This window comes from Polypterus senegalus, chromosome 16, assembly GCF_016835505.1.
Source record: "Polypterus senegalus isolate Bchr_013 chromosome 16, ASM1683550v1, whole genome shotgun sequence".
Taxonomy (NCBI): Eukaryota; Metazoa; Chordata; class Cladistia; order Polypteriformes; family Polypteridae; genus Polypterus; species Polypterus senegalus.
The window spans coordinates 92,162,831-92,176,105 of NC_053169.1; the positions used below are offsets into that span (position 1 = coordinate 92,162,831).

At 36.7% G+C, this 13,275-nt stretch overlaps 1 protein-coding gene across 1 annotated transcript in view; it reads right to left on the bottom strand.

Annotated features, from left to right (window-relative positions):
* Positions 1-13,275, bottom strand: part of igf2r (insulin-like growth factor 2 receptor) — a 128,492-nt gene that overhangs the window by 79,572 nt on the left and 35,645 nt on the right. Inside the window, exons 4-8 of the mRNA XM_039737814.1 lie at positions 4,691-4,789; positions 3,968-4,100; positions 2,105-2,216; positions 1,660-1,765; positions 866-1,028 (exon numbers count right to left, since the gene is read on the bottom strand). Coding sequence (XP_039593748.1) covers positions 866-1,028; positions 1,660-1,765; positions 2,105-2,216; positions 3,968-4,100; positions 4,691-4,789 — 613 coding nt within the window. The remainder of the gene's footprint in view (positions 1-865; positions 1,029-1,659; positions 1,766-2,104; positions 2,217-3,967; positions 4,101-4,690; positions 4,790-13,275) is intronic.

Below are 13,275 nucleotides of genomic sequence, written 5' to 3' on the forward strand. Positions count from 1 at the left end.
AAACCTGAGGTTGAATGGTAGTGTATGTAATTTTAAAATAAAGCTTCAAACAATTATATTCATTAAGGTAAAGGAATACTCCACCCAAAAATATTTGTTAATAACCAATGTAGTTTGAAGTGGTGGCCAAGAAAAATGTGTAATGTCTCATTTACATGCAAAATGGAAAGAAAAATGTTGATATAACTCAAGTCAATAGGGACCAATGCTGTACAATGGTAAACAATGTGAAAAAACATCCGTGGAAAAAAGAAAAGCAAATCTCACATTACTTGTGTCACATAATCCACATGTCCTTTATCCAGAGGTATGCTCAAAATGTGCAAAGTACATGCTTTTTGCCTAAAATATTGTTTAATAGGTACTTCTGGAATAAACAACACAAATCATCAACAGGAAACTAAAGCATCACAGGAAACACTTTTTGAATTGAAGTCCTGCCTCTCCACCTCAATCGTTTCAGTCAAGTGTTCTATGGATTATGCAACACAAGTAACTTGAGATTTTATTTTTCTTTTTTGCATGGGAGTTTTGCAAATCATTTGCCACTGTAAACCAAACAAAGTTATTTCATAAACATTTTTCTCTCCTTTCTGCATGAAACCAAGACATTAAAGCTTTCTTAGCTGCTACTTTAAACATGGAGTAAGTAACAAAAAAAATCTTTGGGTGGAGTATTTCTATTCATATAATTTTTATTCATGACTTTCAAATTCCAGATCATTCATTTTAACCATAATTGTATCATTACTTTAAAGAATTACACATTACAAAAAGACAGAGAGAATCTAATTACCAATACTACTGCTGTAAACAGGCATATTATGAATAAAACTGAAAAAAAATGTTTTAAAAACCTGCTTACCAGGATTTTGTCTCAGTGGAGTCAGGTCTATGGCAATATCATGCTGTTCATTAGTGAGAATGCAAGTATGGCTTTCTAAATAATTTCTTTGGCAGGCAAATTCAGTCAACCATTCAATTTCATAGCGGCAGTTTGTTTTAGCTGTTAATCTGGGTTCAGTGCCCTGCATGTACAAAAATCAATTAAGGTTTCTTGCAGTCTACAAATAAGAAATTCATATTTTAAGTATTTCAATATTATTAAGGGAAACACCTAGAAAAATAGAACAGGTTTTCATGGTCCTAATGCAATTACAAAAGGTTTCTCTGATAACCAATACACATTTAAACATTAATTACTTAAGGGTAAATTAACGGAGATCTGAAGGAAAGCACTGATGGAATGGCTGCTGAAAACAGGTCTTTGTACTCTTATGTGAATAATACATTTATAAAAATAAAAAAACTCATTTCAAGCTTGTATTTTTAATATTACATTTTTAAATTTAAACAGTACCTTGATTAAAAAAAAGTTTCAATTTCAATCAAAAACATGGAATTTGAGTGTTTCAAACTTGTGACTAGTAGTATATATTTGTAAAAGCCAGATGTAGTAAAATTGAATCTATTATAAAGCACTTTGAGTTACATTCTGTGTATGAAAATAAGCTATAGAAATAAATGTTGTTGTTATAAAGTTACTCTTCCCCCACAAATGCACAAACTCAAATCCTCAGCTTGAAGAAAACATACTTCCAAGACCAATACTAAAGTATTGCAGACAGCACTGTGCAAAACAAAAAAAACTTTTGTTACCTCCTGTCTTTTAGATGGACAAACAAATGTTATGGTAACAGCAGGAGTGTCATCCTTACAAAACTCAGGTACATGTTCAGCTGTTGACTCATAATGGAGTACAAATCTAAAATATGTAGACAAAGGAGAAAAAAACTGGGAAATTAGAAGTATATACAAGTTAACATTATTTCATTTATTAACAACCCTGACAACTAAATAAAGCCTCTTCTAATTTTTCCTAAGTAATTATGTCAATTTTATTAAGTTGCATGATTCCTGAGTAAAATTCAGCTCTCCATACTATGATAGACACAAAGTTTATCAATAAGCGCACCTTCTAATATTTTGTGTATGCTACTGAAAAACACATATGTGGAATAAAGAAGCCACTTATAAGATATCATCAGAAAAAAAAAAAAAGTACAATTATAATATAAATTGATCATGAAGTAATCAAAAATACCTGTTTTGATCTAAAAGCTGCAGCGGTTGTTTGGGACGACCAACTTCAAAGGCACCTTTGCTTGTAAGTAAACATGCAGCACTGCCTTTGGGACAATTTACTTTTGAACTGTCTGCATAAATGGAAATGAAATTTAGTAAGTTAACCAAGTCAACACAATTTCTTTTTTCAATTTATCATCTATAAATTCATTTAAGACTTTTTTCCAATAAATTCCCTGTCCGAGATCTGGGGGGAAAAATACACTACATAATCTAGGCCATACTCTACTAAGACAGGTATGATCAATGTAAAGAAATTACAGCTTGAATGAAAATTCCATCCACAGCACTATCTGGGTCTCTGACTGCTGTAAGGCGATCTAAAATGTGAGCAAACATCATTAATAGTTTCCTTATGTGGAGTGGTCCTAACATGCACCTTAACTGGTCTGGTGTTCATCTACAGTATTTCATTATGTCCTTCATTTATTTCATCTTCCTTTATTATGTCCTTAATTGTTTTGGGAAATTAACTCAATGTGGGTTTTCAATGGTATGAAATGTGACGAGAGGTTCAATGGGGCTGAAAGAAACTTCACTTAATACATGTAACTGTACTTTTATCATCAGATTGGTGTTTAATTTGCATTATCTGCACAACATATTCAAGATGTCCACTACCGAGGTCCAGTGATTGAAGATGTACACACATCACCAAATCAGGGATGAATCATTACTAGAATATAGTTGATCATAAATGCTTAAACACAATTAAAAGCATCTAAATTACATAAAAAAGTTACTGGAATACATGGCAGGTGGACAGAGCTTAGCAGAATTGTGAATATGCTGGATCAAGTTCCATGGGTGTTAATTTGCCATCTTTTCTAGCTCATTTTACAAAAATGTATCTTAACATCGTCTTCAACAGTGGCAACCGCCACGGAACACAGTATTCCAGTACTGGATTGGGAAATACTTATTTTTCATTCCATTGGGTAAAACCTCTTTAACTCCATCCTATTTCAAAAGCAAGATAAACATAGTCAATTTCTTCATAGATTGTTGTGTTGCTAAGGGTCCATATTAGTAAGTGCTGTTGAGTGTATAAATGCAATCTTAAGCATAGAAAGTTTTGAAATACTTTCATTAAGTGCCACTTGATTTAAGGGAGGTTTTAAGAAGAGGAGATGATGCAAACTTCAGTCATGAGAAGAACAGCATAGATTGGTGCAGTTGTTGACTCCTTTTCCCTTTCCATTCTCAAATCAGAATATAACACCTGGGATGAATACCGACATCACTTCTGGTTCACTTCTAAATGTTCTATCCTTTTTCCCCCGCTGGTAATTTAAGGATATGCTAAACCGGTAGCTTTTGTTCATTATTGGTCCTGGATCAGTAGGAGATGGAACTTGACCTTAGAAGCAACTCCTATAGTAGAAAACCAACAGCCCAACCCTTGAAACTTTTTGGAAATTCATTTTTCACTAGATGGAGTTACACTATGAGTCCCCAATGCTTCACCTTGCTCCAATCTCCTACTTATATTACATATTCACAAAAACAAGTGTATATTAGAGTTGTGCAGTGTACCAGCACAGGAAAAGTAATTAAAAACCCAAATTTTAAAATGGTACCAGTATTCTGGGATTTTTTGCATCTAAACTAAACATCAGCCGTCCTCATCTTGACACTCGCTTTTGCAGTTATGGAAAAATGTCCGTTGTAAAGACTTCATGAAACGAAACTACACACTTCGATGTGACCACAGCACTGAAATCACTCAGCACTAAAATACTCATAACTACAGTAAACAATATTCTACTTGCAAAACAGATTACATGGTGTGCACTTTACTTTAAAGAAATCAGAAACTCACCTATATTTCTGCATACATTGATAATCAAGTCAACATCATCATCCAAGTCAGCCACAGAGTAAGCTTCTGATATTTTGATAAGTGGATTCAAGTCATGTTTTTTTCCATTTTCATCAAATGCATAACAAGGTACCTGGAACAAAAAAGAAAGAAGACTATGATTACCTAAAACATGCTTTTTTTTTAAACAGTTTCTGCATGTTTCATTTTGTTAACATTAAAAAAACATTTGCATGCTTACGAATAAATTCTTTTCTCAACAGTGGTTTCAAAAAATCCAATTTTAGCAGCCCATATATATTACACATCTTTTGTTACATCTTAAATGACTATGTCCCATAGCCACATATGAATCAGTGTGGTTGCAATTTGAACACTGTGGGTACTGCTTCCATTATTTCTTGAAAATACTCTTATCTATCAGACTTAACACCTTCATTGTTCTAATATTTCTTTGCAGGTTTCAAAAACACCATGTTTAAAACAGAAAATCAATCTTTCTTGGTTTTTTTGAATAATGGTCTCTTATTGAAAAAGTAAAAAAAAGTACAAAAAATTTATCCAAAAGTAATATAATTTCTAACTTTTGCTAAATTAGCTGCATAATTACAGCCTGAAGAAAAAATGATCCTAAACTATATTTGATCATTTGTTCAAACTAAAGAACCCACTTGTCTTGATACATGTAATCATAAACTTTGACAGATGAATTAAAGCTTTTACCTCAGTGTGTGGTTTGAATTTGTCCTTTTTGCAGGCTACATATGTTCTCCATTCAAAATAATGGACACATTCAGACACTGTTATAAATTCAGGAGTCCCCTAGACAAAAACAAGTTAAAAAAATATGGATATGCATATGTAAAATTATATAAATTATATAAATGACATGCAAATTCAGATCAAGTGACAGGGCCAACAGAAATAAAATGCGAGTTTTGGCCAGTCATTTCATATTTTTTTTGTTATTGTTTAGTATAGTATAAATCAGTGTATCACACAATACTTAAAACCGTAACTTATTACAACAAGAATGACTCAAATGTGTGGCCATTCCAAGCTCGAATTCTGTTGATACTAAAATGGAAAACAAGTCACCGAAGTAGAAGGTGAATTCGGTTACTAAAATGGAAAACAAGCAATTTTATTGTGGTGGGAGAAAAAGAACAAAGAAAACAAGAGATATGTACTTCAGATGGTAAAAAGTCATGTCACAATAAAGGATGGGCAATATGGCAAATACAATTTTGATATTTTTAAGTATTGCCAATTATATGATGTACAGTGTATCCCGATAGTTAGCATTTTCGCAAAAATTGTTTCAATCAGCCTTTATTTAATATAAGCTGAGTTGCAAATCCTGTGGCTTTTTTTTTTTTCACATTGGTAAATACAGTAGTCTAATGGCTCTGAAGCAACATACACAACAAACACAGTTTTATATCTCTGTGGAACCTGGGATCAAAGATGTTTATTATTTACTAGCAAAATACCCGCGCTTCGCAGCGGAGAAGTAGTGTGTTAAAGAAGTTATGAAAAAGAAAAGGAAACATTTTAAAAATAACGTAACATGATTGTCATTGTAATTATTTTGTGACTGTTATGAGTGTTGCTGTCATCAAAGATTTGATTATCATTATTTCTTTCAATCAGGTCGCATTTGGAGGATGTGTTGTGTTCAAGTTATATTCTGTGTTTGTCAACTGTTGTAAACATAACAGGTTTCATTCATCGAAGTGTTCACTACCCAAATCGGTACTCGTGAATCTAAAATGTTTAACAGGCATTCCTGGTATTAAGTTGTGGATCTGCCTGTGAATATTTAGCAGCAGCGTGTCTATGAACTTAATTTAAACTTAAGCTTTACACTTTGCTTTCCTATTGATATGTCTACAAAGGCTTGTTCAGCTTCAGAGGGTTGTTTCTTTCTTACTGCATCAATAAACAGCTCGTCTTCCTCTTTATCTGAGACATCACACACTGCATGCACGGGTTTACCTTTCCCAGTCCTGCAAGCTTTAGCGAAGTGGTTCAATTTGCCACATTTTTTACACTGTCTTCCTTTAGCTGGACATTGACTTTATCCACCGTGTGCTTTGTTTCCGTAGTAGCTGCTCTTATGAATATTCTTGTATGCGTCACCCGCTTCATATTCTTTTGCTGCCTTCTCAATTGTGTAACGCTTTTTTCGTTCAGCGCTCTTTGGAGCTCTTGCTTGTTTTCTGCATACTGCGTTCACAGTCAGTTACCGTTAGCCACTCGGAGTACATGCATCGAAGGTTCTCAGCTGTGCTTGTGCTATCTCGTGCGATCTTGCGATGTCCATGGCTTTATTTAATGTTAGCTCAGACCCGGCACTTAAAAGTTTCTCACGCACTTTTGCTGAGTTTGTGCCAAACACTATTCTATCCCTGACCATCTCATCTTTGTTTGCATAAGCACAGTCCTTCACCAGCAATTTTAAGTCCGTTACAAAGTGATCAAAAGTCTCATTTATACTTTGCGTCTTCTCATTAAACTTGTAATCTCGCGAATACCATATTCGTCTTAGGTATGACAAACACCTCAAAACGGTCATAATAAGTTTCCAGTACCTTGGCTTTCTCCTGGGTGATAGTCAATGTGTTAAAAATGTCTCTTCATTTTTCCCCAGTCCACAGGAGCAGGTAGCTGCATTTCTCACTCTCGTCTTTGCCTTTTAGCGAGCCAGAAAACATCAGCTCCATATGCTATCGGAACTTTTTCCATTCTCCCGGCAGGTTAAGAGAATCCCAGTCAATTCGTGGCAAGGGAACTCCAACAAAATCCATGACTGTCCTCTATTCTGACACCATGTCTTGTTTTCACAAATTGTGAAAATGAAATGATGGCTAGACTTTTTTTAAAGTATGCAGGGGAACTTTATCTATTACAGCTCTGACATTCACGGCATCCGTGCTCTAAATTAACTTCCATAATAGTATAACCTTGAGGTCCCTTTTTCTGGTGCCTTCCTGATGACATAGGTGCCTAAATCATGCCTTATAATAATACATTTCAATGACATATAAATATTACAGTGATCACCTCGATAGACATCTCACCACCCAAATCGCTACTCGTGAATCGAAGATGTTTAACAGGCATTCCCGGTACTGTGTAACCTCGGTTTACAACCATAATTCGTTCCAAAACTCTGGTCGTAAACCGTTTTGGTCGTGAACGAGCAATTTCCATAGGATTGTATGTAAATACAATTAATCCGTTCCAGACCATACGAACCGTATGTAAATATATATTTTTTTTAGTTTTTAAGCACAAATATAATTATACCATAGAATGCACAGCGTAATAGTAAACTAAATGTAAAAACATTGAATAACACTGAGAAAACCTTGAACAACAGAGAAAACTAACACTGCAATAGTTTGCGCTATAGCGCTGAAAACCAGTGAGTTTTAAGCACAGAAAAAAAATGAACATTTAAAAAAATCCGTAACATAATAAACCATCCAAGAAAAATAACATTGCAACAATGCACGCTATGAACAGATCGCTGGAAATAGAAGTGAAAACAAAATCAAGACCAGTGCATTCTTTAACACTAGAATTACCAGAGCCTACGAAAAAACTCGTAATTCCGTCCTACCTTAAACTGCTTCTTAAATCCCTTCACACCTCTCCGCCAGCGCCCTTTGTCTTCTAAATGTGCTGATAAAGAGAAGCCGGCTATTCCATCCCCCCACCAATTTAGAATGTGCACGAACTTCTCTCAGCTCAGGCCTTGATTGAGTATCTGGGAGTGAAGTGGAGTTTTAGAGTGGAAATAATAGATCGTTGTTTGGAACACACGCATTTCATGTCTGTTCCGTTTCTACAGTAATCTGTGTCAACACATTGTTAAAACAGAAACTTTTTTATATTCTAGTAGTAGATGACAAAATGTAGGCATAAACTATATAATGTATGAAGCCTGAAGTCCAAATAGCAAAGAAACATTTTCACAAGAATAACACAATTGCACTTTTATTCAAACATATAACTGCAGAAACAAAAGCCGCCTTAACATGCGACATTGACACCAGTTTACTGTAACTGACTCCGTGGCTCAATAGACTCAGCCCCGCTTGGGAATCAAGGGGTTGCGTGTTCGATCCTGCGCCCCTCCGTTTTGAGAAGTAAACTGCTCTTGTCTTACTGTTTTAGAATAAAAGCATACATTTGATTTCAGTCTGTAACAGCCGGTGCAGTTTATGATCCTTGTAAAGGTTAGCTTTTTTTTTTTATTCACTTTTCATTCTCTCAGTCGCGTTCAGAATCAATCCATACAACCCCATCTGACACGGCTGTTTTCACTAAAGAGCGCTATAGCTCTGCAGTGTACCACGATGCATACTAACGCACAATCACCCCGGTTCTGACACACAAACGCTGGCGAAGCTGCCTTCTTCGTATCTCACCGTCACTTGCTTTTCGTTTTATTGAGTGTTCCTGCCAGTCCCCGCATGTTGCTGTATGCTTTTTCTTTTGTACTACAGGACATGCAGAGGAAAGAATGGTAAAGACCAGTAACTTCGGCGCTATATGCAATCATCAGACACTCCCCATCTGCCCGTGTCGCTCAAGCACAGGAACATATATTGGTGTAAAAGTATAACAAAAGTGCACTTTTATTCAAGTGCACTTTTTCCATCGCTTTTCCTGTAAGAAGCAGTGTACACACTTCTCTATCCAGCATACAGCAACATGCGGGACTGGCAGGAACACTCAATAAAACTGAATAAAAAGAAAATCAAGTGACGGTGAGATACGAAGAAGGCAGCTTCGCCAGCGCCTGTGTGTCAGAACCGGTGGGGGCGTTAGTATGCATCGTGGTACAACGCAGAGCTATAGCGCGTCTGTATTCTGTTTCTTTTGTACTCCAGGGCACGCAGAGGAGAGAATAGTAAAGAGCAGTAAGTTCGGCGCTATATGCAATCATCAGACACTCCCCATCTGCCCGTTGTTTTGTTATACTTTTCAATACTTTTATACTGCTCAAACTGGCATGCTCAAAAATACACGTGTAATGCCACGAAAAGTGCACGCAGACACTTCATTTCGCAAACAAAACAAGTGCACTTTTATTCAAAACTACCTGTATAACCAAGAAAAAGAAAGCAAGTTACAGTAGGCGATTGATACGACATCTTGCATGGTGCAATGCTAAGAAGTGCAGATTTTCATTCCGTGCTATATAAAATCATCACATTCAAATATTAACAGTTCCCACACACCCAAGGACCGTCCTTCCTACATTTACGACACGTGTACTTGTTGCAGTGTACACACCTCTCTGTGCTATGGTTTCTATTACACTGAATGAGCACCTGACACTGTACTTTCTTCCCTGGGGGAAGGTCCCGCATCAGAGAATTTCCAGTTCCTGCATAAATTCACACCCGATCTGACGCTGTTCGCTTTCAAATAATATTGCATTAGTGCGATTATATTTTCACATATATTGTCTCTTTCTTTCAGGTGTGTAATAGAAACCACAGCATAGAGAGAAGTGTGTACACTGCTTCTTACAGGAAAAGCGATGGAAAAAGTGCACTTGAATAAAAGTGCACTTTTGTTATACTTTTACACCAATATATGTTCCTGTGTTTGAACGACACGGGCAGATGGGGAGTGTCTGATGATTGCATATAGCGCCGGTTACTGGTCTTTACCATTCTTTCCTCTGCATGTCCTGTAGTACAAAAGAAAAGCATACAGCAACATGCGGGACTGGCAGGAACACTCAATAAAACGAAAAGCAAGTGACGGTGAGATACGAAGAAGGCAGCTTCGCCAGCTTGTGTGTCAGAACCGGGGTGATTGTGCGTTAGTATGCATCGTGGTACACTGCAGAGCTATAGCGTCTTTAGTGAAAACAGCCGTGTCAGATGGGGTTGTATGGATTGATTCTGAACGCGACTGAGAGAATGAAAAGTGAATAAAAAAAAAAGCTAACCTTTACAAGGATCATAAATTGCACCGGCTGTTACAGACTGAAATCAAATGTATGTTTTATTCTAAAACAGTAAGACAAGAGCAGTTTACTTCTCAAAACGGAGGGGCGAGGATCGAACACGCAACCCCTTGATTCCCAAGCGGGGTCTGAGTCTATTGAGCCACGGAGTCAGTTACAGTAAACTGGTGTCAATGTCGCATGTTAAGGCGGCTTTTTGTTTCTGCAGTTATATGTTTGAATAAAAGTGCAATTGTGTTATTCTTGTGAAAATGTTTCTTTGCTATTTGGACTTCAGGCTTCATACATTATATAGTTTATGCCTACATTTTGTCATCTACTACTAGAATATAAAAAAGTTTCTGTTTTAACAATGTGTTGACACAGATTACTGTAGAAACGGAACAGACATGAAATGCGTGTGTTCCAAACAACGATCTATTATTTCCACTCTAAAACTCCACTTCACTCCCAGATACTCAATCAAGGCCTGAGCTGAGAGAAGTTCGTGCACGTTCTAAATTGGTGGGGGATGGAATAGCCGGCTGCTCCGAGCTTCTCTTTATCAGCACATTTAGAGAACAAAGGACGCTGGCGGAGAGGTGTGAAGGGATTTAAGAAGCAGTTTAAGGTGGGACGGAATTACGAGTTTTTTCGTAGGCTCTGGTAATTCTAGTGTTAACTGCCTTCCTACCTTAATGCGTCCAGCTCTCTCTCGCGCTGCCTGTGTGTCTGCGTCCATCTCTCGTGCTGCCTCAGTGTGTGTGTGGCGCTATCTCTCTGGTGCTGCCTCTGTGTGTGTCGCTCTCTCTCTTGCTGCCAGTGTATGTGCGCGCTGCCTGCGTGTGTATGCGTGTGGCGCTCTCTTGCTCACTGCACAGTAAATGTACAGGGAGAGACTGAACATGTACAAACCGAAAGGGAAACTGGCTTGTTCATATACCAAGTTTGTGGTCGTGAATATTTAGCAGCCACGTGGGAGGCATGCTGATTTCCGCAGTAGCTGCACTTATGAATATGCTAAGCACAGTCCTTCACCCACGAATATTTACCTTATATGGGCAGGCACTCAATTACGTGGGAGGCGTGATGACGCGGGACGCAACTCCGCCTCACACGGCGACCGACCTGCAGGCTATGGCCGTATACAGTATATGGATGAAAGTAGGTTCCAGTTATGACCGTTACGTGTAGAATTTCTAAATGAAACCTGCCTAACTTTTATAAGTAAGCTGTAAGGAATGAGCCTGCCAAATTTCAGCCTTCTACCTACACAAGAAGTTGGAGAATTAGTGATGAGTCAGTCAGTCAGTGAAGGCTTTGCCTTTTATTAGTATAGATTAACTGTGCTACCCATCTAAGATGGGCTGAAATCTAAGTAATCAACATAGACCTCATGTTTTCTATTTGATACACAGGTGGTTCATTTGGTCTGCTATAATACTGCTATGTTCCATTTGAACTAGGAAGTTTCAATTTCAAAAGTTCCCAGTAGGAAGTCTCAAAAGTTGTAACTGGAACACCCCCAGGATCTTCTAGGGGCAACACTGAACCTGTCCCTAATTCTGGGAACATTAAGACATGAACTATCCCTGGAAGAAACATCAATCCATTGCAGGGCACACCTATGCTAACTCTAACACTGAGCCAGTTAAGAGTCACAAATTAAAAGAACACACAAGATTAAGACATGGAGGGAACACTGGAGTATCTAAATACTGTACACTCTTGGGTGACGTACAATATCAACACTGTTGGGCCATGATTAGAAAAGCACCTAAAACCTGTGATGATTACTGTTGCTTTACAGCACCATAGAAGATAATTTTGCATTTGGATTTGTAATTTACATACTTACACATTTTCAGTCAAAGAAATCTGATAAAGGAAGTGGACATAAAAATCTTAATCTTAAAATGTGCAGCTCTGGAATTTATAAAATGAGGGGTACCATAATATAGCTAATGTGATTTAAAACAAACAAACTTGCACTTATTTTAAACTCTTCCCAAATGTGTTTTTTGCATTCCCAGTCTTTACTTCTAAGAAGGAACCACATGTACACATGTACATGGTACAGTAGGTGTGAAGCATAATATAGGTTTACAGGGCTATTAATGTCACATGCACAGAGGGGAGTGAAATTTTTACCATGCACTATACCGACATTCTGCAGTGCCGTGATTAACGAGTATAACAATCTTACTGCAATTTGCAGGAAAATTGGAAATGACTGATGTCTCATTTTAAATATAAAAAAGTGTTACACTAAACAAAACATACACTTGTTTTTAAACTTTGAAGATAAAAAGGTTCTGCACTTTTTATGCTGAAAAAGAACAACATCAAAATTATGTGTTCAAGGTCTGATTCCTCATATAATGTATATGCTCTTCACCTGTGAGCCAAATACATCCAATTACACAACAGGAAATGTTTTTCCATTTTCAACTGGTGTCATTAAAGGCTCAGTTGAGTAATTAATTCATGAAAAGAATCAACTAGGAAACCAAATGGGTTTAAAAGCTGTTCAATAATTTAACATGAATGGAGACACTTTCTCAGCAAAAATATAACACGTACACCAAAAATTTAATTTACAATATGATTTCAGTATGCCCTTAAATGAGTATAAATTAATAATTTAACAAACACGAATGCACGGTTTTTCTCAGAAAAAAAATATACGATGCACTCCAAAAACAAAATTTAGAATATAAATTTGTTGTGCCCTGATGAATCAAGAGCATACAAATAATAAGACAGGCCACTTATCTCACAAAATCCTATTTAAGCAAAGTGCCTGAAGTCTTTTCAGGAAGTACCATTGGTTTACTGTACTAACTTGCTATTAAAAATAGTTAATGAATTAGAGGTGAATGTACAGTAATGAAATACTGACTGACAGCAGCATGATAAGACCTAACACAACAAGTGAGGGTACAAAGTCTCTATATATTATTTGTAAAGAGATGATACTTATGTGCACATATTTTCAGACAACAAGCTAATGAAGTACCTGAAGGTAATAAAATTTTGTATAAATGGAAATGCAGTACATACTGAAAATAAATTAGGTCAACTATGTATTTGCAGCTAGAGCTGTTCAAGGAAAGGCAACAAAGCCGACTGAATTTCCAATTGCTTGTCCACCTCTCCTTTGCCAGTATGATGCCCCTTCCCAACAGGCTGCACATTTCAGACTAAGGATTTAAGGTTATAATTTTGATCCTGAAGTTACAGATCTGCCATTGTATGTTTAACTAAATTGTAAAATATTTAAAAGGCAGATAAATGGTTCACATATTAAGTCATTTGCACTGTATAGTGTTTT